Below are 27,431 nucleotides of genomic sequence, written 5' to 3' on the forward strand. Positions count from 1 at the left end.
GATATTCCTGCTCTTCTTCCTGCTCTTAAACGCATCTTGAAACTGGGAGGAACAACAGCTGCTGAAACTGGGAGCTGATTGGCTGCAGCCTCCCTGCACTGACACGTGATTGGTACATCAGAGCTCAACCCAGTTTCTGTTCTCAGGAAATGAAACTCACACAGTCGCTGTGACTGAGAGCAGAAATTGAGCAGAATCAGATGGACCGAGAAACTTTCTCCTGTTCGATCTGTTTGGATCTACTGAAGGATCCGGTGACGATTCCCTGTGGACACAGCTACTGTATGAACTGTATTAAAAGACACTGGGATGAAGAGGGTCAAAAACGAATCCAGAGCTGCCCTCAGTGCAGGAAAACCTTCATACCGAGGCCTGTTCTAGAGAAGAACATCATGCTAGCAGCTTTAGTGGAGCAGCTGAAGAAGACTGGACTCCAAGCTGCTCCTGCTGATCACTGCTATGCTGGACCTGAAGATGTGGCCTGTGATTTCTGCACTGGGAGAAAACTGAAGGCCATCAAGTCCTGTTTAGTCTGTCTGGCCTCTTACTGTGAGAAACACCTTCAGCCTCATTATGATGTGGCTCCTTTAAAGAAACACAAGCTGGTGGAGCCGTCCAAGAACCTCCAGGAGAACATCTGCTCTAAGCATGATGAGGTTATGAAGATGTTCTGCCGCACTGATCATAAGTCTATCTGTTATCTTTGCTCTGTGGATGAACATAAAGGTCATGACACAGTGTCAGCTGCAGCAGAAAGGACTGAGAGGCAGAGAGAGCTGGAGGAGAGACGAGGAAACATCCAGCAGAGAATCCAGGACAGAGAGAAAGATGTGAAGCTGCTTCAACAGGAGGTGGAGGCCATCAATCACTCTGCTGATAAAACAGTGGAGGACAGTGAGAAGATCTTCACTGAGCTGATCCGTCTCCTCCAGAAAAGAAGCTCTGATGTGAAGCAGCAGATCAGATCCCAGCAGGAAACTGAAGTGAGTCGAGTCAAAGATGTTCAGGAGAAGCTGGAGCAGGAGATCAGTGAGCTGAAGAGGAAAGACGCTGAGCTGGAGCAGCTCTCACACACAGAGGATCACAACCAGTTTCTCCTCAACTACCCCTCACTGCCAGCACTCAGGGAGTCGACACACTCATCCAGCATCAACATCCGTCCTCTGAGACACTTTGAGGACGTGACAGCAGCTGTGTCAGAGCTCAGAGACAAACTACAGGACGTCCTGAGAGACTCATGGACAAACATCTCACTGATGGTCACTGAGGTGGATGTTCTACTGTCAGGACCAGAACCAAAGACCAGAGCTGGATTCTTAAAGTATTCATGTGAAATCAACCTGGATCCAAACACAGCAAACACAATGCTGGTTCTATCAGAGGGGAACAGGAAGGTTACAGTGATGGATCAACATCAGTCTTATCCAAGTCATCCAGACAGATTCACTGATAGGTTTCAGGTTCTGAGTAAAGAGAGTCTGACTGGACGTTGTTACTGGGAGGTGGAGTGGAGCGGGTCATGTGTTTATGTAGCAGTAGCATACAAGAATATCAGCAGATCAGGAACTGGGACTGAATGTAGATTTGGACATAATGACAAATCTTGGGCTTTAGATTGTAAAAGTTCTAAATTTGGTCACAACAACATCTGGACCTCCGTCTCAGGTCCAGTTTCCTCCAGAGTCGGAGTGTACCTGGACCACAGAGCAGGTATTCTGTCCTTCTACAGCGTCTCTGAATCCATGACTCTGATCCACAGAGTCCAGACCAGATTCACTGAGCCGCTACTGGCTGGAGTTTGGTTATCCTGGGCTGGAGGTTCTGCAGAGTTCTGCAAATCCAAATAAATTTTCTCCCTGAAATTTTCTTTTCTTTTGTCTGCAAAGTGATTTATCAATCAGAGAAATAGAGATGTGTTAAAATGGTCTTAAAGTTTCACTTGTTTTGTGTTTGAAATGAACATTTTTCTCTCTGAAGCTGTTATTAGACTGTTAACCTGAAAACCTTCATGAAGCCTCAGATTCTCTGTAAAAACTCTGAAAAGACTGTAATGAATGAAAACAGAATGAAATAAATGAATTCATATAATCTGAAGTCAAATGAGTCTGAGTCGTTTTATTACAGGCAGAAACTCTGACGTAGAGATAAAACCAGATATTTGGTTTTTAAACATATAAATAAAATGGTTAAAATACTGAAACAAGACAGAAAGTCTTTTCCATAAATTAATCCGACTGTCAGGATTCACTTTTGTTAGGTTCAAACCCCAAACATTTTTAAACATCGCACTGAAAGGAAGAACACATAGACAAGTTATGTGGTTTTACTCGCGAGTAGACTTGTATAGTTACAATCTCCCAACACACTCTGACAAGTCTCCGCTCTGCCTTGCTTTTTATTTCTTTAGGAACGCCCTAATTACACTATTGTTTCAACCGCTGAAGGTTGGGGGTAACCGGTTGGAACAGGAATATATTTTATTATCAGTACTATGCATATAAGCAAGGTTATAATATTATGCATGCAAGCGAAGGTTATAAGTAGAACATTCCATTCCGCTGATCATGCGGAGAGCGGCCGTGCCCGCTTCCCTATCTTAATGCAACATTCTGTGATAAAAGTATGTAGAATTTTTCTAACATTTCCCTCCTGTTTATCACATTTAGATGTGTTTATCATCACTTCACAATTGCTTCAAAGAGATTTTTAATTGTAAGTTCACACTTCACATCATTATGTTTACACTTGGAGGACATTAGACTGGAGTCATCTGGTCATCTGGGTTTGGATCCAGGTCGGGGAAGTTCAGGGACATCTCTTCTTCATCGTCTTCTTTTCTTTCTGGGTCATCGGTCTCATTTGTGGACAATAAGGCGTAAACCTGCTTTTCCATAGGGGATATAGCTGTAGTAATTAACCTGTTAATTAAAGCCCAAAGATAGGGAATACAACAACATCCACACAAGGTCAGAATAGCTGCAAAGACAGCAATAGACAATAGCAATAGCGTCCCACATTTCTGTGTCAACTCCAGAATGGTCTTTCATTTTGCCGTTCAGGGACCTTAGTCCTTCAATGGCCTTGGTCAGGCTGCCATACAGTACCTTTTTCAGCCAGTAGCATGTCAAGAGCAATTCTGTTCTGGAAAGCCATCAAAGAGGTAGCTGACAATTGTTGGTGCACTGCTTGGAAACCATGCTCTGTTTTGTTCCCTAGCCTTTGGACATTGTAGTGGATGTAGTTGATTCTGTCTACATTTTTATTAGGTGTGACTGGAAAAATGGCTGAAATAATCGGCAGGCTTTCAAACCCTGCAGCAATTTGGTCTGCCAGTTTATACTCGTCTGGTACACCTCTAGGGATTCCTATACTATCTATATATGTTGGGTCGTCATCTGACCAACCTAGACCTCTCTTATTTCTAGTTGGCCATAGGCTAGGAAAAACTGTTTTGGTTTTTTCTACCAATTCTTCAGCTGACATGGGAAATATGGATATAGGCAATAGAAGTGTAATCAATGCACAGTGTCCTGTGGTGTTGTAGGGTAACCTGTCAAACAGTCTATCGTTACCACACCACCACCAGACATCGCTCCGGGAAGCAGGTTTAAAATTGGTTGAGTTCACTGGTATGGTGGTCCGACACTGTGTAGCATTCAAGTGTCCCAGTTGACATCCTGACCCTGTTCTGTTGACACAGGTAAAGTTCCCTGATGCTGTCTTTTTGGAGAAGATCGGTTTACTCTTCTCTGGTGCTGCAAATGGGAAAACTGTGTCCCAATATGTGCAATTTTTACTTGGATTAGTATTGTTCATTACATCAACTAAGCAGTTTGATTCTACAGGAGCTGGGACTATCTTAAGCACAGGGCGTGGTCCCATGCAGACGACACAGTCTTCCTTAATCATGGCTGTCGCCTGTTCTACCATTAATAGCCAATTGTTGGTTATTCCAGTGACTCCGGTGGTGACCTTGAACCAATCATCTGTATTGAAATCTTTCTTAATAATAATAGTTTGCGATCGTTTTGGCCCTTTGGCTGGAGTTAGAATCCCTGTTTTGTTTCCGTTCAGTACCATTTCATTCCCAACAAATTGGGGGCATAATCTTAAATCCCAGCATGGGTCATATCCCGACACCCATGCGCTGAGTCGCATAGCAGTGCAGTTTTTGTCATCTAATGGTTGAGATGTTGAATTTATTTTACTGTGGCCACTTTACTGTCATGATTTACAGTGAAGCCCTGTACTATGCTTCTCCATTTTCTTGCTAACTGCGTCCAGCCATAAGATGTGCTGTCCCAGGTTCCCGTCATCCAAAACACATCCCCCACCAGTTCGTCCTAGTGTTATGTGTGGCTGGGTCTAGATAGAAGTCGGACCCTTTGTGGTTTCCTGGGTGGTCCTGATTGTACGTATGTTTTAAAGCTTCAAAAGGGATCATTACAATTCCTTGAACTCTGGTGGAATTGTAGCATAGATATACTTCTCTTTCCCACTTTGCCTGTCCAAATTTCATTCCACCTGGGTGTGCTGGTTTATTGTCATGTTCTCTCATCCCTTGCCCATCTAGGCTTATGTCCTGTGCCAGACAGGATATCCCTACCCATGCTATGGTAATTATCAATGCTCCAATTAGGAAGAAAACTTTATTCAGCGGTGAAATCATTCCTTCTGAGTTTTTAGTTCTCTTTCTAAGAGTCTCTCGGCAGAGTGATGGACTATCTTCACTGGTTTGAGACAACTGTATACTAAAAATACAGTTCCCTTTGTACCACGGACTTCCTCTGGAGACCAGTAAAGAGTTCCAAACCTACAGAAGATAAAACAACGTGATTGCCAAGACACTGGTAATGATAGTAATGCAAAATGCTATTACAGCAATAGTTATTTTATTCATCTCTCTTGATAGATAATTTACAGTGGGTTAAATGAATCCAAGTATTTCTTTCCGCTATTTTTAGTGCAGTACCCGTTGTCAACAACACCTGATAGGGTCCTTCCCACTTAGGTGAGTACCAATGCTTCTTCTTTATGCTTTTAACTAAGACCCAATCTCCTGGTTCAACTAATGGAGTTTCCTGTGGGCACACAGAAGAGGAAGTGTCATCAGTTTGTGTCTCTTTTTGTTTTTCCAGCATCTTTCTCATATAGTCTGCTAAATTGCTTTCTTCATCTGTTTCCCAAATGTTTTTGAAAAATGGAAGTCTGTAAGGTCTTCCAATAATGTTTCATAGGGAGTTAATCCAGAGGTGCTAGTGATGTTTATATACAGTTTGACCAGGTCTAGACACTGAGTCCAAGGTCTTCCTGTCTCTTCCATACATTTCTTCAACATGTTTTTTATTGTACCATTCATTCTTTCCACCAATCCTGCACTTTGTGGGTGATAAGCACAGTGATGTTTCAAATCTATCTGAAAAGCTTCCCCAATGTTCTTTACAATTTCGTTGACAAAGTGTGTGCCATTATCGCTATATATTTTTTCAGGTATCCCATATCTAGGTATTATATCTTTGCATAGTAGTTTGGCCACTGTTAAGGCATCAGGGTGTTGCGTGGGGAATAGTTCTATCCATTTTGAAAACGAGTCAATGATCACTAGACAAAACTGTTTCCCTTCACTTTTGTTTAATTGTATGAAATCCATGTGTATATGTTGAAATGGATATTCTGGTTTGGGAAAACGTCCTCTCTGAGGTCTCAGGTTCCCTTGTGCGTTGTGCTTTGCACATGTTAGACATGTTCTACAAAAAGTTTTTGAATAAGATATAAATCCATAGGTGGTGAATAGTCTTTCTATTATTCCTACCATCCCTCCTGTTGAGACATGTGTTTTACCATGGCTCAATATTGCAGCCCATTTATATAAGCTTTTTGGTAGGATTCTTTTTCCTTCTGGTCAGAAGTACATTTCATTCTTTATTTGTGCTCCTTTTCTTAACCATAGTGTTTGTTCAGTTTTTGGTGCCTGTTTTTGCATGTCTTTTAATATTTCATCAGTTAAAAGCTCAGTATCGCTTAATAGAATTTTTATATTTCCAGATGCTGCTTCTTTTGCTGTTTTGTCAGCAAATGCATTTCCTAGAGAAACTTTATCAGTGTTAGTTGAGTGTGCTGCACATTTGCATATTGCCAGTTTTAATGGTAATTGAACCGCCTGTAATAATTCTTTTAATAATGTTGCGTGTGTTACAGGTTTTCCAGTAGATGTTATCATTCCTCTATTTTTCCAGTACTGAGCAAATGAGTGTGTAGTAGCAAAGGCATGCTGACTGTCAGTGCATATTGTGGCAATTTGTCCTTTCATTAATTTGCATGCTTCAGTTAGTGCAACCAATTCTGCAGCTTGTGCAGAATAGTGCTGCGGAAGTGCTGCAGCTTTTAACACTTGTGTTTCTGTTACCACAGCATAACCTGTTTTTGTCTTTCCTGTTTCATCTCTTCTAGATGAGCCATCTACAAACAATGTCTTCCCTTCTGTCAGTGGAGTCTCACTAAGATCATTTCTGCATTTTGCTGTGGTTTCTGCTAATGCTTGACAGTCATGTGGTTCCCCGTCTTCTGCAGTTGGCATAAGGGTTGCGGGGTTTAGTGATGTGCATCTCTCAATAGTCAAATGTGGTTGTGATAAGAGGATTGACATGCAAGACAAGTGTCTCGCTGGAGATAAGAAAGTCATCTTTGTTTGTCAACAGTATGAGGGACTTTCAAGGTTAATTTGTGGAACAGTACTATTTCAGCACTGCAAGTGATGCTGCTATCACAGCTCTGATACATGGAGGTTGTGCACAAGCTACTGCATCAAGTTTAGTAGAATAGTATGCTATAGGTCTCATTTTACTGCCATGCATTTGTACTAATACTGAGGTCATACATTTTTATTTACAATCAACTATTTGCACAAAAGGCTTCTTATAGTCAGGTAGGCTAGTGTCCCGCTATCTACTAGGATCTGTTTTAGTTTGCAGAAGGCTTCTTCCGCCTCTGGTGTCCAATCTATATTTTCTAACATTCTTAGCTCAGATTTGTACATTAATGAGCTAAGGGGTGCTGTTAATTCTGCATAATTTGGTACCCAACTGAATGGCACCATTTGTTTCTTTGTTTGAGGTCTTGGTGCTTGTAAGATTGCTATCTTTCTTTCATCCACCACGGTTCTACCTCCCGCACTGAGCTGGTGTCCTAAATATTTCACTGAGTCTTTGCAGAGTTGTAGTTTATTTTTGATTACTTTATGTCCTTCTTCAGCTAAGTGCTTCGGTGTGTTACAAGGAGAGTCTGGGCATTCAACTAGCACTCCTGCTTTTAAAAGATCCTTAATAACTGAACAGACTGTCAGGATTCACTTTCCTTTCTAATCCCTGAATTTTCTTCCAGAATCTCACAGATTTATAAACATTGTTTTGTAAAAAGAGACATTTTAATATTCTGTTCACAAGTTTGTATTTTGCAGAATGAAAACAATCTTTGCTCTGATGGATCATCCAGGTTTCATCCTGGTTTTCCAGGTTCCTGTAATTTAGATCCAAGTTTCAAATTTTGCTCCAATAAAACATTAAAAACATTTTATTATATCCTGACTTCACTTTGGAATCACAGCTGTAAAGTTTAATGCAGATTTCCTCATTATAGTCTTTAAATTAATCACTCTGCTTCATTTTTCACTCACTAAAAAGCAAAAGTAATGAAGATGTTGAGCTCATTTGATCTGTTTTCCACCTGGCATTTGGTGATCTGTGCTTTATAATGAAGTCTTAAATGCTGGAGTTTCCTGCATGTCAGACCCTCATTATGATGGCTACAAGCTCCGCCCACTGGGTCAGACCCTCATTATGATGGCTACAAGCTCCGCCCATAATGTCAGACCCTCATTATGATGGCTACAAGCTCCGCCCACTGGGTCAGACCCTCATTATGATGGCTACAAGCTCCGCCCATAATGTCAGACCCTCATTATGATGGCTACAAGCTCCACCCACTGGGTCAGACCCTCATTATGATGGCTACAAGCTCCGCCCACTGGGTCAGACCCTCATTATGATGGCTACAAGCTCCGCCCACTGGGTCAGACCCTCATTATGACGGCTACAAGCTCCACCCATAATGTCAGACCCTCATTATGATGGCTACAAGCTCCGCCCATAATGTCAGACCCTCATTATGATGGCTACAAGCTCCGCCCACTGGGTCAGACCCTCATTATGATGGCTACAAGCTCCGCCCACTGGGTCAGACCCTCATTATGATGGCTACAAGCTCCGCCCACTGGGTCAGACCCTCATTATGATGGCTACAAGCTCCGCCCATAATGTCAGACCCTCATTATGATGGCTACAAGCTCCACCCATAATGTCAGACCCTCATTATGATGGCTACAAGCTCCGCCCACTGGGTCAGACCCTCATTATGATGGCTACAAGCTCCACCCATAATGTCAGACCCTCATTATGATGGCTACAAGCTCCGCCCATAATGTCAGACCCTCATTATGATGGCTACAAGCTCCGCCCATAATGTCAGACCCTCATTATGATGGCTACAAGCTCCGCCCATAATGTCAGACCCTCATTATGATGGCTACAAGCTCCGCCCATAATGTCAGACCCTCATTATGATGGCTACAAGCTCCGCCCACTGGGTCAGACCCTCATTATGATGGCTACAAGCTCCGCCTCCTGCCTTCACCTTTTATCAATGATTTTGAAAACTGAAAATAAATGTCTACTTTTCTCTCTCTGACTTTCTTCAATAAAACAAACTGATTACAGAGAAATGTGGAAAGTTTTCTGTTAATTATAAATTGTGAGTTCTGATGTTTGGCTTCTCCTTCATAGAGAATAATCTGATTTCTGCTGCAGAAATATTATATTTAAGCTTCTATTAAACTGATCAGTTAATCTGTCAATGCAAACAAACATCAAGTCAATTAGTTATTATCTATAGATGAGTGGCCTTTAGTACTTAGTGTTGGAGCTGTTTATTCTTTATCCACTTGAATTTTGTTAGTTTTAAATTAATATTTTTTGTATTATTTATGGAGTTTATTTGTAGGTTAATAATTTTAGATTTTATTTATTTTTGTTTTATTTTCTTATATATTGTCTAAGTAAACAGGAAGTGATGTGGGTTGGTCCACTTCCTGTAAGTGAAGTGGTGAAGGACCAGCAGGCATTTGGGGCCGATGGTTTTTACCAGAGAACAAAGGGAAGTTTGAACTCTGTCATTTCTTGCTGAAATGTGAAAGTAAACCATCCAGAACAATCTACAAGTTTGGACATTGAACCTTCTTTTGCCTGTAGAGAAACGTGACCCCAGAGCCTTAGTGGAGGCTTGGTGGGACTTTGATTGGATGTTTGTTGTGGAAAACAATCACCGCGACACTCATCCTGATGTAGTTTATCATTTATATTTAAGATATTTAAAGCAAGATTTCAGTGAAGTTACAGGTTTTATTATAATATATATTCCATAACTTGAGAATAAACTCGGTAAATATGTAATTCCTGGTCTTAAATGAGGAGACTGTGTTGTTCAGTGGTGGAAATGAGACTCGGTCAGAAACTCCCAGCCGCAGAGGTTCTCCTTTAATAAACTCTCACAAACCTCATCAAGCCGCTGATTTAGAAAACATGAGTCCAAACAACCTGTAACGGTTCTGGAGTTAGGGAGACAAAGTAGATCTGTCTCAGTCCATAGAAGCAGTGGCGCATACTTATGACATCACTAGCAATAACTCGTGCTCTCTTAAAGAGACACTACACAATTACGGTTGTTACAAGACGGGTTGTTTCCAGTTCTGTTCCTTATTCTGCAGGCTGTAAAACCCTGATCACCCTCCCTCAGGCTTCTGCAGATTTAAATCTGTGTTCAGCTCCTCTCTGACCACAGATCTCCTCATTTCCTCCTCTGAAGACCTAAAACAGAAACACAGCTCTGACACACCTGTAACAGGAACAAGAAGAGCAACAAGGTGCTGCAGATTTCCATGTTTTCCAGTCAGGCTAACATATATTAGGATGAACATTAACATGCTTTAGAAGACTAAACCCCCAGATCTGGAAAAAGAAGTGAGATCTTTGAAAAATACTAAATATCTGCTAAATATCTATAAAATTCAGCAGGTTGTGAGGATTTGATTTGCACAGACTCCTTTCAAAGATCCACACAAACTGCTGCAGCCGCTGTGTTAACACTAAGGACTCCTCCCTGTTTTAATGGAGACACAAATGCAGTTTAGTAGCTAATAGATGAGGAATCATCAGATTCAGAGTAAAAAGGTTCAACTTTCATTTATCCTTTTCTGCATGTATGTATTTTGGAAAATATCAGCTCTAACACTGTTGCTTTTTCTTCACTGCTTCCTGCTGCTGTTACATCACTAATTAAAACAGGAACAACCAGAGTCTGTTCTTACACCATTCATTCTGTTAACCCTCTTCCACATTTTCCCTGAGCCTGATATTCCTGCTCTTCTTCCTGCTCTTAAACGCATCTTGAAACTAAGAGGAACCAATGTCTGCTGAAGCTGAAAGCTGATTGGCTGCAGCCTCCCTGCACTGACACGTGATTGGTAGATCAGAGCTCAACCCAGTTTCTGTTCTCAGGAAATGAAACTCACACAGTCGCTGTGACTGAGAGCAGAAATGGAGCAGAATCAGATGGACCAAGAAACGTTGTCCTGTTCGATCTGTTTGGATCTACTGAAGGATCCGGTGACGATTCCCTGTGGACACAGCTACTGTATGAACTGTATTAAAAGTCACTGGGATGAAGAGGAACAAAAACGAATCCAGAGCTGCCCTCAGTGCAGGAAAACCTTCATACCGAGGCCTGTTCTAGAGAAAAACATCATGCTAGCAGCTTTAGTGGAGCAGCTGAAGAAGACTGGACTCCAAGCTGCTCCTGCTGATCACTGCTATGCTGGACCTGAAGATGTGGCCTGTGATTTCTGCACTGGAAGAAAACTGAAAGCCATCAAGTCCTGTTTAGTCTGTCTGGCCTCTTACTGTGAGAAACACCTTCAGCCTCATTATGATGTGGCTCCTTTAAAGAAACACAAGCTGGTGGAGCCGTCCAAGAACCTCCAGGAGAACATCTGCTCTAAGCATGATGAGGTGATGAAGATGTTCTGCCGCACTGATCAGAAGTGTATCTGTATTATCTGTTTAATGGATGAACATAAAGGTCATGACACAGTGTCAGCTGCAGCAGAAAGGACTGAGAGGCAGAGAGAGCTGGAGGAGAGACGAGGAAACATCCAGCAGAGAATCCAGGACAGAGAGAAAGATGTGAAGCTGCTTCAGCAGGAGGTGGAGGCCATCAATCACTCTGCTGATAAAACAGTGGAGGACAGTGAGAAGATCTTCACTGAGCTGATCCGTCTCCTCCAGAAAAGAAGCTCTGATGTGAAGCAGCAGATCAGATCCCAGCAGGAAACTGAAGTGAGTCGAGTCAAAGATGTTCAGGAGAAGCTGGAGCAGGAGATCAGTGAGCTGAAGAGGAAAGACGCTGAGCTGGAGCAGCTCTCACACACAGAGGATCACAACCAGTTTCTCCTCAACTACCCCTCACTGCCAGCACTCAGGGAGTCGACACACTCATCCAGCATCAACATCCGTCCTCTGAGACACTTTGAGGACGTGACAGCAGCTGTGTCAGAGCTCAGAGACAAACTACAGGACGTCCTGAGAGACTCATGGACAAACATCTCACTGATGGTCACTGAGGTGGATGTTCTACTGTCAGAACCAGAACCAAAGACCAGAGATGGATTCTTAAAGTATTCATGTGAAATCAACCTGGATCCAAACACAGCAAACACAAAGCTGGTTCTATCAGAGGAGAACAGGAAGGTGACATGGATGGATCAACATCAGTCTTATCCAAGTCATCCAGACAGATTCACTATTTACTGGAAGGTTCTGAGTAAAGAGAGTCTGACTGGACGTTGTTACTGGGAGGTGGAGTGGAGCGGGTCATGGGTTTATGTAGCAGTAGCATACAAGAATATCAGCAGAGCAGGAGGTGGGAATGAATGTCTATTTGGATGTAATGACAAATCTTGGGCTTTATATTATTCCTCAACCAGTTTTAAATTTGGTCACAACAACATCTGGACCTCCATCTCAGGTCCAGTTTCCTCCAGAGTCGGAGTGTACCTGGACCACAGAGCAGGTATTCTGTCCTTCTACAGCGTCTCTGAATCCATGACTCTGATCCACAGAGTCCAGACCAGATTCACTGAGCCGCTACTGGCTGGAGTTTGGACTGGAGGTTCTGCAGAGTTCTGTAAACCCAAATAAATTTTCTCCCTGATATTTTCTTTTGTCTGCAAAGTGATTTATCAATCAGAGAAATAGAGATGTGTTAAAATGGTCTTAAAGTTTCACTTGTTTCGTGTTTGAAATGAACATTTTTCTCTCTGAAGCTGTTATTAGACTGTTAACCTGAAAACCTTCATGAAGCCTCAGATTCTCTGTAAAAACTCTGAAAAGACTGTAATGAATGAAAACAGAAGGAAATAAATGAATTCATATAATCTGAAGTCAAATGAGTCTGAGTCGTTTTATTACAGGCAGAAACTCTGACGTAGAGATAAAACCAGATATTTGGTTTTTAAACATATAAATAAAATGATTAAAATACTGAAACAAGACAGAAAGTCTTTTCTATAAATTAATCTGACTGTCAGGATTCACTTTCCTTTCTAATCCCTGAATGTTCTTCCAGAATCTCAAATTTATAAACTTTGTTTTGTAAAAAGAAAAACATTTTAATATTCTGTTCACAAGTTTGTATTTTGCAGAATGAAAACAATCTTTGCTCTGATGGATCATCCAGGTTTCATCCTGGTTTTCCAGGTTCCTGTAATTTAGATCAAATTTTGCTCCAATAAAACATTAAAAACATTTTATTATATCCTGACTTCACTTTAGAATCACAGCTGTAAAGTTTAATGCAGATTTCCTCATTATAGTCTTTAAATTAATCACTCTGCTTCATTTTTCACTCACTAAAAAGCAAAAGTAATGAAGATGTTGAGCTCATTTGATCTGTTTTCCACCTGGCATTTGGTGATCTGTGCTTTATAATGAAGTCTTAAATGCTGGAGTTTCCCACAGTCTGTCATGAGCACCTGAACGCCTCACAGCTGCGTTGAAACGTTTCCTCCTGCAGCCTGAGGCGAGTCAGTGGGAACAACAGGCTGCGTACGTTCAGCTCAGAAAGTTGAATATTTCTGCTCCTGAATTCAGGCAGAAAACAAAGTCAGCTCCATTTAAACATATATTTATGAAGTTTATGCCAAAGACATGAAAAACAACACGACCTGAAATCAGTTGGTTCCAGATCTCAGTGTTTGTTCCCTCAGTTATGAGATATGAAATTAAACATTTTAGTTTTTTACTATAAAACTGTTTATTACTGTATATTTTCTTAGTGTTGGTGATGAAATCAGAATCATTCTGTGACTTATTTACTCTGGTGTTTAAAAAGTTGTTACATTTTTATTTTAATCGTATTAATCTGTAATTTTATTGTTTTATGTTGTTAAACTCAGATTTTTACATAGTGAAAATTAAAAACAAACATTTTTATTAATTAATTTTGTGTGAAATAGATTATCACTGCTGGACACAAAACAAATCTTATAAGAGTTAATGTAAGAATGTTTAATGTTTTCAATCAAAAATCCTTATTTTAGTTTGTAGTTACCTCAGATTAAAGTTTTTATCTTTTCTTCCTTTAAGGAAAAACTGCTCAGCTTAATGGTTTGTTTGGGTGAATTGACCCTTTAATATAAACTGGCAGCAGGTTCAGAGTTTACAGTAACTGAACACAAATCCATCATCATTCCTGCTGGAGGCAGATTCAATGTTTCTGTCCTCTCTGCACCTGGATTATAAAACCCTGGATCCACTTCCGGTTTCTCTTTTATTTATTTATTTATTTTTATTATTATATAAACATACAATCAGCTCCATAAAGGTACCGTAATGTATACTGTTGGGGTTTTTTAAAGTTAGCTCAAGACCTGTGTAGAACCAGACACAAGACAAATGAGGGTTTTATGACTTCCTTTGCAAAGGGAGAGATCCACAACCTCTAACCCGCTCGGGATCAAAGACTGGTGAGCTTTGCTCCACTCTGATTGGAATTAGCTTTTATTATGATGACCTTCTTCAGTAGAACAATGCTGAGATAACAGAACAGATGGACCCCTTGAGTAGGAAATTACATTATAGATAAAGAACCTTAAAGCATGACTGGTCAAAGGTAACTGAACACATGTAGATAAAACACTCAAATAAAATGATGAAACAATGATTAGTTAAAATGATTAATTTTACCCAACATATACATTATAAGATCAGAGAACAAAATGTCAACAGGGCCAGATCACTGGGACGGAGGAAAAGAAAATGAAACGAATAAAAAAAAGAATGAAGACAAAAATGATACAAAAGAAAATGAAACAAACAGGGCAGTACATTATAGTATGAAACGTTTAAAAAAATTGGACAACTTAAAAGCATGTTTTGACTTTACAAGACATAAAGATTTATAGAACAAGTTTAAATCATTCATCCACTGTCTAAAGTTGGGAATAGTTTTAGAGAAGCGACATTTGTGTATATGAAATTTAGCCAACAATAAAACATTATTTATTCCATAGTCAATGAAGTGATCATTGATGAAGAAACCAAATTTAACATCTTGTATGGTTATATCTGCTAATTGCACCATGGCTGAGAATAAACTGATGAAGATCTTGAAAAAAAGACTGAACCACTTCACACGTGAAAAACAGGTGATTTAAATCTTCAGTAACTTTTTCACAGAATCCACATCCATTTTAAACCCGTCTCTCAGGAAGGTGTTAGTTGGATAGATTTTGTTTAAAATTTTAAATTGCATATCTTTTATTTTGGCAGGAAGTGGAAAACATAAATATTTTGATCTAATCTTTTTAATTTGTTCTTTGTTGAAGTCTCTAAGGATATACTCTCTTTTGAGCACATCGGTGGCACAATAACTAGATAAATGGCTTCTTATAACCTTATTGATGCATTTGACATCACAAAAATCAACATTTTCAATCAAAAGAGTCCTTAAACGAGGACAAACCATAGAATACAATAAATCTTGTCTGACCATGGATACAAGCTGACGAGGGAAGGCTTTAACGATTCTTTTGTATTTTGCCTGGGTACAATATAAATGAAATTTGTCACAAAACTCAGAATGTTGTAATATGTCACCATTTGCATCCAAAAAGTGAGCAACAGCCCACACACCTTTATGTGACCAGCAGGTGGAGATGTTGCGTTTTTTTTTTTTTTTTTTTTAGAAACAAGACACACCAGAACACAGATTTAACAGTGTACAATACTTTATTAAACAATTATCTAAAAATTCTTTTAAAACACTTCTTTTAAAATCCGAGGCATTGGGCTCACTACTTGGTCGCCGGAACCAAAGAAAAAGGGACAAACAAGATGAGGTTGTTCCAAAAAAACAAGCAAACCATGCAAATGCAACAAAATAAAGCAAGAAAAAAAGAACATGCAACACAAAAGAAATAACACAGCACTCCAAAGAAACAAATGAATACTTCAACAAACGGTAAAAGAAAATACTTCAAATGATGGAACAAGTTGTCGTCGTCTCTCCAAGTGCCCTTCTATGGGGGCCAGAGGAGTAATGCCCCGCCCACCAGCCTGCCCAATCCACAACAGGCCCAGCGGAGAGCGGCCAGAACAAACAGTGATAAGACAAAGCAAAGACAAAGCAAAGACAAAGCAGCCGAGCGACCAAAGCACTGTGGCTCCAACAATCAGTTGCCTAGAACAGAAAAACCCATGAATGCTAAAAATAGAAATAATCCAAAAACTAGGTAGCAGGTAGCTTACCCAGGGATGGAGACACAGCCTACCCCGGGAGGGAGCAGGTCAACAGACGAGGACCAGACAGAAGCCACACACCGCCACAACCTCCAGCCGCGGCCGGCAACGCCAGCAGAGCCGCACTGCGGAAACACGACAGGTGTAGCGCCCAAAAGAACCAACCACGATCCCAACCCCAGATAGCAAAAATGGCACTTACGATATCATACGAGCGGACCAAACACCACCAACATGCAGCCGCCAATTGCGCAGACAGTGGAGGAAACAAGGGCGCACGCGCACACGCGCACACACACACACACACACACACACACACACACACACACACACACACACACACACACACACACACACACACACACACACACACACACACACACACACACACACACACACACACACACACACACACACACACACACACACACACACACCTCGCAGCGACTTACCCAGCTTTAAAGGCATCTGTCCCGCCCACCAATCAGTGGCGCGCCTCTCGCCACACCCGACGCAAAGCGTGGGGGAGGGTGAAACACCGTCCCACCACAGTTACAAAACCAATTCTCAATAAAAAACGATTTTCTATTGATCAATATATATCTATTGTTCCATATTGGAGTGTTGTGTGGAGTGAAGTTGTGTTTGAAGATGAGCTTCCAATACAGGAGAGCCTGTTGATGAAAATCTGAAAGTTTAACTGGTAATCTTCTAAGATCAAAATCGCATCTTAACAGGAAATCAAGTCCACCCAAGTTTTTAAAGACCAAACTGGGAAAAACAAACCAAATGGAATTTAGATTCTGCAAACACAATTTAAGCCATTTTATTTTTAACATTCCATTCATAACATCAGAATCTCTGGCATTGCCTCCACCATCTTCATATGATTTAATCAAATCCTGTTTTGCAATATAATGACATTTATTTCTCCAAATAAAGTTGAAATTTAAACTATTATTTTTAATTATTTTGCTTGATAAAGGTAAAGAGTAAGCCGGATAAGTAAGTCTAGAATAACTGTCCATTCTAGTTGAGAGTATTCTACCAAAAACAGAGAGATCTCTTTGCAGCCATCGATTTAAAATTAGTTTACATTTATCTACATTGTCGCTTATATTAAGCTTTTCAGAGTGAGATTTATCTCTAGTCACAACAATACCTAAATATTTCACCTCTTTACACACCTTAAGGTTATATTGACGGAGTAGATCGATCCTTCAGATCAAATAATACACTTTTATCTAAATTTAGTTTTAAACCAGAAGCCTTGGAGAAGTCGTTGATAATATTTAATGCTAAGGGAATTTGAGATTCATCTTTTAGGAACAAAGTCGTATCATCAGCCAATTGACTAATTATTAACTGATTACCTAATATGTCAAAACCAGTCAAGTGACAATTCTTAATTAAAATAGCCAATGTTGTGCGCATTAGCAGCGAATCACCGAAACAGAATCAACTGTTGGATCATCGGAGGAAACAAGACATCAATCTGAAGCACAGCTGAACTGTCCTTGCTGAATTGTTCTGCTGTGTTTTGTTGTTCTGCTGTTATTGTTGTTGTTTTTTTTACTTCTTAGGGGAAACACCAAAGAACTAAAATAGATTAAAACAAACTCTAGATTAAAATAGATAAATAGTACTAACTAGAACTAAAATAGAACTATAACTTAGGTAAAATAAATAGTATCCTTAATTTAGATTTATAAAATATTCTGAAAGAAACTGGAAACTATTTTTTGAATTTGCGTCGTTGTGTGTTAATTGTGTAACATTGTTGTTGTTATTCTTTTATTGTACTTTCAACAAATAATAAGCCAGCTGTTTTTAACTTAATTCTTTGGGTCTGTGGTCATTAATTTAAAATACACTTCTCACTACTCCAGTAGCCGAAACTAGCTCTGGTTTTATTACGATTTTATTAACTGTAAACACTTAGCGAGTGTTACACATGCAGTAACTGCTGTATTTACATTTAACCCTCCTATTATGTTCGTTTCTGAGGTACAGCAATAATGTTCGTGAGTCAATTTGACCCGGGGAGAGTTTTATCATGTAATATTGTCAGAAACCAAAAAATTCCTCCAGAACATTTCTTTATCTGATTATTAACTCTAATACTAACCATCTCAATCAAAATTTGTGCAATTATGTTTTTTATTTCTCAGAAATTAAGGATTAATGACGACAACTTACTCAGTTACTCATTTGGACATAAAAATAGGATTTACATTTTTTATGTCCACTGAAAAAACCTAGACACTAAAAAACAATAATTTCCTTGAAAGTGATCTTTGGTAAAAATTTTTATATCACATTTAATTGTTTTTTTCAAAGGGTGATCTTTATAATTGAATTTGAGACACACAAACTTTTCCGGGTCAAATTGACCCGCCAATTAAAATCAAGATAAATGAGTCATGCAGAGAGTATTTATGTTTTCCTCCACTTCTACTGAGTGTCACTCAGTGTGGGTGGAGTTTGTCCACTCAGTGTGGGTGGAGTTTGTCCACTCAGTGTGGGTGGAGTTTGTCCACTCAGTGTGGGTGGAGTTTGTCCACTCAGTGTGGGTGGAGTTTGTCCACTCAGTGTGGGTGGAGTTTGTCCACTCAGTGTGGGTGGAGTTTACCCACGTGAACAGAAAAGGTTCCCGTCAAAAGTTGTATGAACACCTGGTTTCTCGCAGTTCATTGTGAAGTAAAGAGAGCAGGGAGAAAGTGGGTTTGTGTGTGTCTGCGTGTGCATGTGTGTGTGTGGTGTGTGTGTGTCTGCGTGTGTGTGTGTGTGTGTGTGTGTGTGTGGTGTTGTGTTTGTGTGGTAAAATAAGGTTCATAGCTGTAAGGAAACAAACAGAATTGGACATTTTTAATCTTTTTTTGCACTTTAACTTGACTGCCGGGTAAAATTGACCCAAACAGTATCGATGTAACAAGTAGATGCAGGGGGGGCTGCAAATGTGTAAAATGAATAAATTTTGTTAGGTATTTTCTGAAACCTACATGGAAAAAGAGAACCACAGACAACGTATATGAGTTTTTAGCCGACTTCTGCAGAAGGAGAAAAACTCTGTCAACTGCTCCTCCGAGCCGTTCACAGAGCGTTCTGCCAATCTTTGGATACAGCTTGTCTTTTATTATCAAACTTCAAAGAGGGAGGAAAGGCAAGATAAGACAGCAGAGGAAACAGCTGAGGTCGTAAAACATTTTACCTAAACACAGCAAAGGTCGTAAAACAATTTAACATCTGTCCCATGATCTGAGCCCGGTTCAAATCTCGGTCAAACTGTTTCACATGAAGATAACAGGCAGCTGTGACCTCCAGGTCAGTTCACACATACAGTTTAAAGAAGAGAACACTTTAAACTGACTAACATTAGACTGAATATGAACTAAAGTAACAACAAAATGATAATACCAAAAAATCCCTATCATTCCCCCCTTTTTATCATTTTACCATGTGTGTAAACCTTAGTCAAAAGCCAAGCATAGAAAAGAAAAGAAATAAAACAGAACCAATAAATGCAAGAAATATATGTGTCCCTAGTCCAAACATAAAATTACACAATGAACATAATGAATAAACGAAATGAACAAAAACAAAAGAAAGAAACAGCAAAAGAAATCAAATACAGTTTTCTCATCACTAACACCACTTGTTTTCACATTTTCGGTGTAGGAATCATTCAGCAAATGAATTAATCTGTTCATTGATCACAGAACATCATCATTGTTCAGAAAATCGTCAGAATCTCGAAACAAGTCCTCTTCAGTTGTCACATAAGATGCCTGTGCTAGCTGATAGCTGACAACAGTTGTGTTAATCGTTTTAAACAACATACTTCGTAGACAAGGAATAATGCAACCCGTAAAAAGACAGAACAGAACCAAAACAATCAGAATAGGTGTCACGAGCTTTAACAGTAAAGTCCACCATGGACCAGACATGAGCCATGAAAACAAATCAAAAAAGGATGAGCCGCGTGTTCCACTCTCCACATATTTTTTAAGATCCTCCAGCTCATATAGAGCATCAGAAATGGTTCCTCCAGTTCCTGTTTCATCCGGCACAAAAGTGCAGCACGTCGGGCCAATAATTTTGCAGACCCCTCCCTGAGGGGCAGTGAGGAAATCCTGAACAACATGATTTTGCATAACCATGTTTCTCAGTTCAGTCAGCTCTTTCGCGGTGCCATTGGCCAGCTGGTATGTGATGTTGATTAGTCGCAGTAATCCATATCTGTTAGTTCCAACGTGGCTTCGAACCTCTCCTAATCCAACTCCTGGAAACATGCTCTGCATGAACTTTTCTCCTCCGGTCCAAATCCTGAATTCCCATGGAACTCCAGTGTCTGTTGTGAGGCCTCCCCAGCGTTTGACCTCAGGCATAACTTCACGCTTGGAGCGGGCAGCCAGAATGTGTCGTCCTTTCCTGATGAATACAATCGGGTACAGGAAGTACCAGTCTGCCATCACCCGTGAACCATAGTCTCCTGGCACTATGGTACTGCACAGCGTTGTCTCCTGTTTTCTCTTTGTCTTATGCATGATGTTGAAAAACCTCTCCTGAAGCAAGTTGTCACAGTCTGGGTTGTCCTTCCAGACTTTGCAGTGTGGAGTCATCCTTTGACCCCTGCAGGCTGTGCAGTTGATGTAATCCGGTGTCGTCTCGCAGTAGGTGTAAACTCTGTTACACAGGTTCCAGGGTAACATCCCAAGAGAAACGTGTCCGTTGTTGAACACGCAGCTCCTCAGAGACCTGGGTTTAGCTCCTGCTAAAGAAATGGTCTCTGGTATTTTCCATGCGGTTAGTGGAAATGGAAATACGTCAGCATTAAAGGAACAGTTCATAGATCCAAAAAGTTCCTTCGCGGCATCTCCTGTCTGAAGTAGAACAGAATAGTCATTTTTTCACCATTTGCATCCCTTTGGCATGGGGACGCTGAGTCGTGGTTGTGTGCTCAGGCCATAGAGACACATCTGTTTGTCATCAGTGATGTGTCCTGCACGCAGACCTGAGGTGTGTGTGGCGATTGGCAGCTGCACACACACATAGCAATTCACCTCTTTCTCCTCATGAGCAGTCCTGTTCATCAGCTGCCACCACAGGTTGGTGCTGTAGTCATGTGGGTGGAAGTGATGTCACTTCCTCCTCCAAACATCAGACATGCTGCAGTCACAGTGCAGTAGAAGATCCATCTTGCATATGGAGTCTCCATTGCTGCTCGGCGTGCAGAGATGTCAAAACCCCCAAACTAAAGACGGGGGAATCTTAAGCGTTTCTTCACCGGGTTTGAGACGAGCTACCCTAAAAAATAGCCCCCCTTTGAAGTCCGGTCTTCCTCCCTCCGCCTACTTAGGGGTTCACACACTCCCTGCAGCTTGCAGGGACTGAGATGTATCCAGCTGCAATCTTTACGACTGTTGGTGTGGTCATCAGCACCTGGAAGGGTCCTTCCCAGTGTGGGCTGGTCCAATTCTTTCTTTTGATGACCTTTATGTAGACCCAGTTTCCTGGCTGGATGGGGGTGGTTTTATTTATTTCCTGTAGAGGAGAACAGTCAGACGGCAGTAAATTTGCATTTAACACCTCTTTCTGTTTCAGGATCCTGATCATATAATCTACCAAAGTTTGCTCCTTATCTGCTTTCTGTAAATCTGAAGGAAATATAGGTAATCTATATGATCTTCCATGAATTATTTCAAATGGTGTTAACCCTTCCTGTGTGGGTGAAATTCTCTTATATAGTTTTACCAAATCTAAACAGTCTGACCTTGGCTTGCCAGTAGTTTCCATGCATTTCTTCAATCTGCTTTTCACAGTACCATTGGTTCTTTCCACCAATCCTGTACTCTGGGGGTGGTAGGCACAGTGATTCTTTAATGTCATTCCTAAGTGAGTAACCATGTTTTGTACTACCTGGTTTACAAAATGTGGCCCATTGTCACTATAAATAGTTTGTGGGATGCCATGTGTTGGAATAATAGTTTTACATATAGCTTTAGCTACTGTCAAAGCATCTGCATGCTCTCCTGGAACTATTTCAACCCATTTAGAACAAGCATCAATCATCACCAAACAATATTTATGTGGTCCACTTTGTGTGAGTTCAATAAAGTCCATATGCATTGTTTGAAATGGATGAGGGTTTTGGGAAACTTCCTCTTCTTGGTCTAATGTTTCCTTGAGGATTGTTTCTGACACAAACTGGACATGCAGTACAAAAAATTTTTTAAGTAAGAATTTAATCCATTTTTGGTAAAATGCTGTTGTAGCATAGAGATCATCCCCCTGTTGACACATGACAATGTCAATGTGTCAAAATTGCTGCTGCTCTAAACAGAGATTTTGGAAGGACCGGCGTACTATTTATTGAAAAAATTTGATCATCATTCAGTGTCGCCCCTTTAGTTATCCACATTTGTTTTTCTGCGTTTGGAGCATTATCTTCCATGTCTTTTAACACAGCTTTGTCTATTACTTGAGGATCTTCTGTCTGTATTGAGAAATTGTCTCCCCCATGCCTCCCAGCTGCAGCTCCCTTTGCTACTTTATCAGCTAATCTATTGCCATTTGAAACCTCATCCTGTCCCGTGGTGTGCGCTGCACACTTACAAACTGCTAGTTTAGCTGGTAAATGTATGGCCTGCAAAAGATTCTTAAGCAAGGATGCATGGGTGACTGGTTTCCCTGTAGATGTTATCAAATTCATCAAAGCATAACTCTTTCTAAATAAAAATGACCATCCTGAAATTAAACCAAAACCTCAAATCCTCTAATTTTCCATTTCTTTATAAATTTAACAATCATCAATTAATCAACCCTAGATTAAAAGTTTTAAACTTTAGTCTAGAAAAGATTGCTTTAATTCAAAATCATCAGTTTGGAGTAACTAATTACATCCACTAGAGTGGCTTAAGATATCAAATTGTCCTTAACTTTGTATTTCGGTCCAACTGACAGTGTAATTTTTTATGTTATTTTTTTTAAAGTAAATGATTAATAATTTGATTAGTTACTCAGTTCTAGAGTACAGTTTGTTTAATTCCTCAGAATCACCTCCACATACAAGCGACACTAACAGAAACATAAAACAGATTTGCAGTCAGCCAAAATTTTATCAGTCAAACTTTCAGTCTGTTCTTATTGCTTTCTTTGGTGCTTATTGTTTATCATATTTTAGTTGTTTATCATATTTTAGCCTAAGTCTGTTAGTTCATTGCTGAGCTTTTAGTGATTGCAGTTTTCCCTTCACAGCTTCCCTACCTATGGCTTGTGGACCCTGAGAGATCACTGGTCCTTCTGTTAAGGACTGAGTTAACGGGTACAAAGTGGACGATTTTGTTTAACATTGTACCTAAAAGCCTTCAATATGTCCTTTTCTAGCTAGATAATTCCTACCTGCTAGTAAGTAAGCAAGCAAGTCCTCATTACAGTAGCAGTGTGTGTGTATAACTTATCTCGCATTTCTCCTTTCTGTCTCACTTCTCGCTTCCATCTCCTGCTGCTGGCGTCGCTGCAGCTGGTCCTCCCTCTGTCTCTTCTCCTGCTCCCTGTCAGTCCAACTTGCTGGTGTTGGATTTTTTTTTTTTTTTTAAGTTTTCCAGACCGTCCCTCAGTGAAATGTCCAGATTATCCACCAATGAAACAAACGTCAAACAGTTTGGTTTGCTGTCTTTTTCCAAACGTCTAGCAGGACTCCATACAGTAGTTTTGCTGCATGGCAGTTCCCAGATGTCAAGGAATTAGGACCAGTGGACACTTTAGTGCCTTCAGTGTCCAGTTGGTAGACATCGTCCTGTCCTTTTTCGCTTCTTTATCAACTGGCTGTTGATGAAGGAGGGACGTCATCTGATTGACAGGACAGATCAGAGCTGAGGTCAGACGCAGCGCAGCGAGGCTCAGACAGAGGAAATGGAAAGAAGCAAATAAGAGTCAATTAGTGTTTGCTTGCTTTTCTGTGTTTTTTTTTTCTTTATACACAAACATTTTCCATATAACTTTTTTTCTTTTTATTGTATAGTTTTTAGCCACTTATTATCCAACTTTTTAAGAGGTCATAAACCATTTCCTTATTCAAACATATATAAACATGAAACATGTTAAAAGCTGTAGTCTCTTTCATCATGTTCACCATTAACTTGTAAAATGTAGAATGTACGTTTAAGTTAACTTTATCTAAGACACGTCTCACCAGAGAACAATGGATTTCTCTAAATTTGTTGATCTCAGTGCTGCAGACTGTGAAGTCAGCGGGCAGCCCTCCTCTCAAGGCCTAAGAGAGTTATGAGGCTGGATAATGTCCAGGTCGGTACCTTACTCTGACCTCTGACCCCTCCAGACAGCCAAGGATCATTTCACCAAGTTGGTTTTATAATCTTTTTCTGACACAATACATTAAACATTGTTCTCTGAGGAGAATTTTATTATTTAGTTTTATTTTTCAGCTTCTCCTCCTTCAGGAAAGTCATGATTCCACTTTTAGCATACAAAGAAGTTGTTCCAATGTTTTTATTTCAGTGAGACCTCTCTTTACTGGTTTTTCTTTAAAGGTGTAGGAATGCTCAAAAAAGAAAAACAAAACAAACATCAGTATTTCTTAAAACAAATTATTTCTCACTTGTGAGGTTTAAACCTAATTTTTTAGTAACATTAAAAATTATTTTGCATACATTGATTTCTTACAGGAATTCAATTTCTTTTATGGTTTTACTTAACGTGTCCCAAACTGCATGCACATGTCTCTAGCATTTCATCAATTTGGTCTGGTGGTTTGTTTTTGGGGTGTGGTAGAGTATGATCATGTTGAGGATTTCTCCTATTTGTGGTCTCCTTGCTCCACCACCCCTTCTGTTATTCCATCTATTCTTTTTACATTCTTTCGCCCAGTGATCAAAATCACCACAGTTCCAGCAACCTTCTGGATCTTTTGGAGGATTATTTGGGGTCCCATTAAGGGGTCTCCCTCCCCTCTGACTGCCTCTGCCTCGTCCCCTACGGGGGCTTTGGAACAAGGCAGAAGTTTCTAATTCTTCAATATCATCTATATGAAAAACAATAATAGCAGAAATGCTTGATTTATTGTCTGCTGGGACTGGGGCAGATGGAACGGCAGCAGCGGCTGGGGGAAAGGTGGCTGCAGGAGCCTGCGCTCCCTGCAATGTTATGGCCTTTTCTCTGCCTGCATTGGGTTCATTATCTTCTGGTTTTACAAATAAGTTAAGTGCTGCTCTTTTTTCCATTTTGACATGTATGTCATGCCACCACGAAGTCTGGACAGCGTAATTTTTATCCCTCCTTAGATCCTCAGCAAGTGAGGAATTACAACATTTATTTCCCATTATTTCAGTACTGCAATTAGCTTATAATGGCTTGGTATTTTGTGCTTTTTCTTCAAAAAGAGTGCTCTAAGTGAGCGCTTAATGTCCCCTGAAGAACAGTCTTCTAGGCCAGACTAGTTCTGGTCCGGTTCTTCACCTAGGATTCTAATTCCGAGGACAGAAAGTTTTACTCTCAATGTTGAGCACCATTCACACTTGCACACACACAAAAAAGAATATTCCCTGCCTACGCGAGGATCCCTTTAAGGGCCACCTCATCCAGAGGGGGACTCTAAATTACCCCTCCTTCCTTTTCCCTGCCTACGCGAGGATCCCTTTAACCCTAGGTTTTGTACTTCATGAAGATCATCCTAGTTCTAAAAAGATTAGAATTTTCTGACTATTTTTTTATTTTATAGTCAGGTTTCATAGGGTCAAAGAGATTTCCTCTCTCTTTCCTTTCCCTGCCTACGCGAGGATCCCTTTAACCCTATATGTTATGTAAAACAAATGACCTGGCAAATTTTATTTATTTATTTATTTATTTATTTATTTATTTATTTATTTATTCTTCTTGCTTTAAGACTATTATTGATGGGCCAGGCTTTATAGGGTCAAAGAGATTTCCTCATCCGGAGAGGGGCTCTAAATATACCTCTCCTTCCTTGGGACTCAAACCCGATTTTGGGATTCAAACCCGAACAGCTATTTTTACTCACGTTTCTGTTGGTTCGTTTTGTCTGTTCGGATCTCGTCAATCCGTCGTTGGCAGACAAAGTTGGACCTAGGACGCTGGCCTGGCGAAGAATTCACTTCCCGGGACTTTGTTTCCAGGTTCTGTTGACTCTGGCCGTGCACGGTTTCAGCGCGTCGTCCTTTGTCTGTCAGCGAAACGGGTATGTTGAGATCCCGGGTTTCGGCACCAACTGATAGGTATTTTCTGAAACCTACATGGAAAAAGAGAACCACAGACAACGTATATGAGTTTTTAGCCGACTTCTGCAGAAGGAGAAAAAACTCTTGTCAACTGCTCCTCCGAGCCGTTCACAGAGCGTTCTGCCAATCTTTGGGTAGAGCTTGTCTTTTATTATCAAACTTCAAAGAGGGAGGAAAGGCAAGATAAGACAGCAGAGGAAACAGCTGAGGTCGTAAAACATTTTACCTAAACACAGCAAAGGTCGTAAAACAATTTAACATCTGTCCCATGATCTGAGCCCGGTTCAAATCTCGGTCAAACTGTTTCACATGAAGATAACAGGCAGCTGTGACCTCCAGGTCAGTTCACACATACAGTTTAAAGAAGAGAACACTTTAAACTGACTAACATTAGACTGAATATGAACTAAAGTAACAACAAAATGATAATACCAAAAATTCCCTATAAATTTTCAATTTATATGTAGAGTTCACCTATTAAGACAAATAGAAAAAGTTTCATGCAATAAAAATACTTGCAACTATTTTAAAAATATTTTTAAACTTTAAAACGGGTCAATTTGACCCGCAACATAATAGGAGGGTTAATCAAGTCAATTAGTTATTATCTATAGATGAGTGGCCTTTAGTACTTATCCTGGATTAGTTTATGATTTATGTTTAAATATGTAAAGTTAGACTAAACATTTGATCCCTGTGAAGTTACAGGTTTTATTTTAAGGTTCAAGGTGAACATAAGAGAATAAACTCTGTAAATATTTAACCATTGATTATAAATGAGGAGACAAAGGTTAGATTCCCAGTTCTGCTCCCTCAGCTTCCTGATCTAAATCTGTGTTCAGCTCCTCTCTGAGCAGTTTGATTATTAATGTTTCTTTCTGCTTCATGTCATGGAGCTTTGCTACATCTAGACAAACTGCTGCTATTCACTCTATTATCCTGAGCTTCTTTTGTTTTAAACCAATGTAAACAAAGTCCAGGGTTCATAATTCCTCCACTTCCTAAATCCTCTTTGATACGTAGATGAGGAATCATCAGATTCAGAGTAAAAAGGTTCAACTTTCATTTTTCCTTTTCTGCATGTATGTATTTTGGAAAATATCAGCTCTAACACTGTTGCTTTTTCTTCACTGCTTCCTGCTGCTGTTACATCACTAATTAAAACAGGAACAACCAGAGTCTGTTCTTACACCATTCATTCTGTTAACCCTCTTCCACATTTTCCCTGAGCCTGATATTCCTGCTCTTCTTCCTGCTCTTAAACGCATCT

The 27,431-nt window shown here is 40.1% G+C and overlaps 3 protein-coding genes and 1 long non-coding RNA gene across 4 annotated transcripts in view; 3 read left to right on the forward strand and 1 right to left on the reverse strand.

Moving 5' to 3' along the window:
* Positions 1-27,431, forward strand: part of dnajc1 (DnaJ (Hsp40) homolog, subfamily C, member 1) — a 274,202-nt gene that overhangs the window by 140,880 nt on the left and 105,891 nt on the right. The window lies entirely within an intron of this gene.
* LOC145548032 (tripartite motif-containing protein 16-like) lies at positions 161-2,060 on the forward strand. Its single transcript, XM_081598471.1, has one exon. It carries the CDS (start codon positions 201-203, stop codon positions 1,845-1,847), a length of 1,647 nt encoding a protein of 548 aa, XP_081454597.1. The 5' UTR covers positions 161-200; the 3' UTR covers positions 1,848-2,060.
* Positions 10,561-12,547, forward strand: LOC145548014 (tripartite motif-containing protein 16-like). Its single transcript, XM_081598412.1, has one exon. The coding sequence runs from the start codon at positions 10,647-10,649 to the stop codon at positions 12,303-12,305; it is 1,659 nt and encodes a 552-aa protein (XP_081454538.1). The 5' UTR covers positions 10,561-10,646; the 3' UTR covers positions 12,306-12,547.
* On the reverse strand, positions 18,940-26,236 carry LOC145548063 (uncharacterized). The gene is made up of 2 exons (XR_014084357.1): positions 25,945-26,236; positions 18,940-21,449 (listed from the first exon to the last, which is right to left on the reverse strand). It is a non-coding gene; the product is annotated as an uncharacterized LOC145548063 (long non-coding RNA).

This window comes from Poecilia reticulata, chromosome 17 (assembly GCF_904066995.2).
Source record: "Poecilia reticulata chromosome 17, P_reticulata-male-v2, whole genome shotgun sequence".
NCBI classification, from domain to species: Eukaryota; Metazoa; Chordata; class Actinopteri; order Cyprinodontiformes; family Poeciliidae; genus Poecilia; species Poecilia reticulata.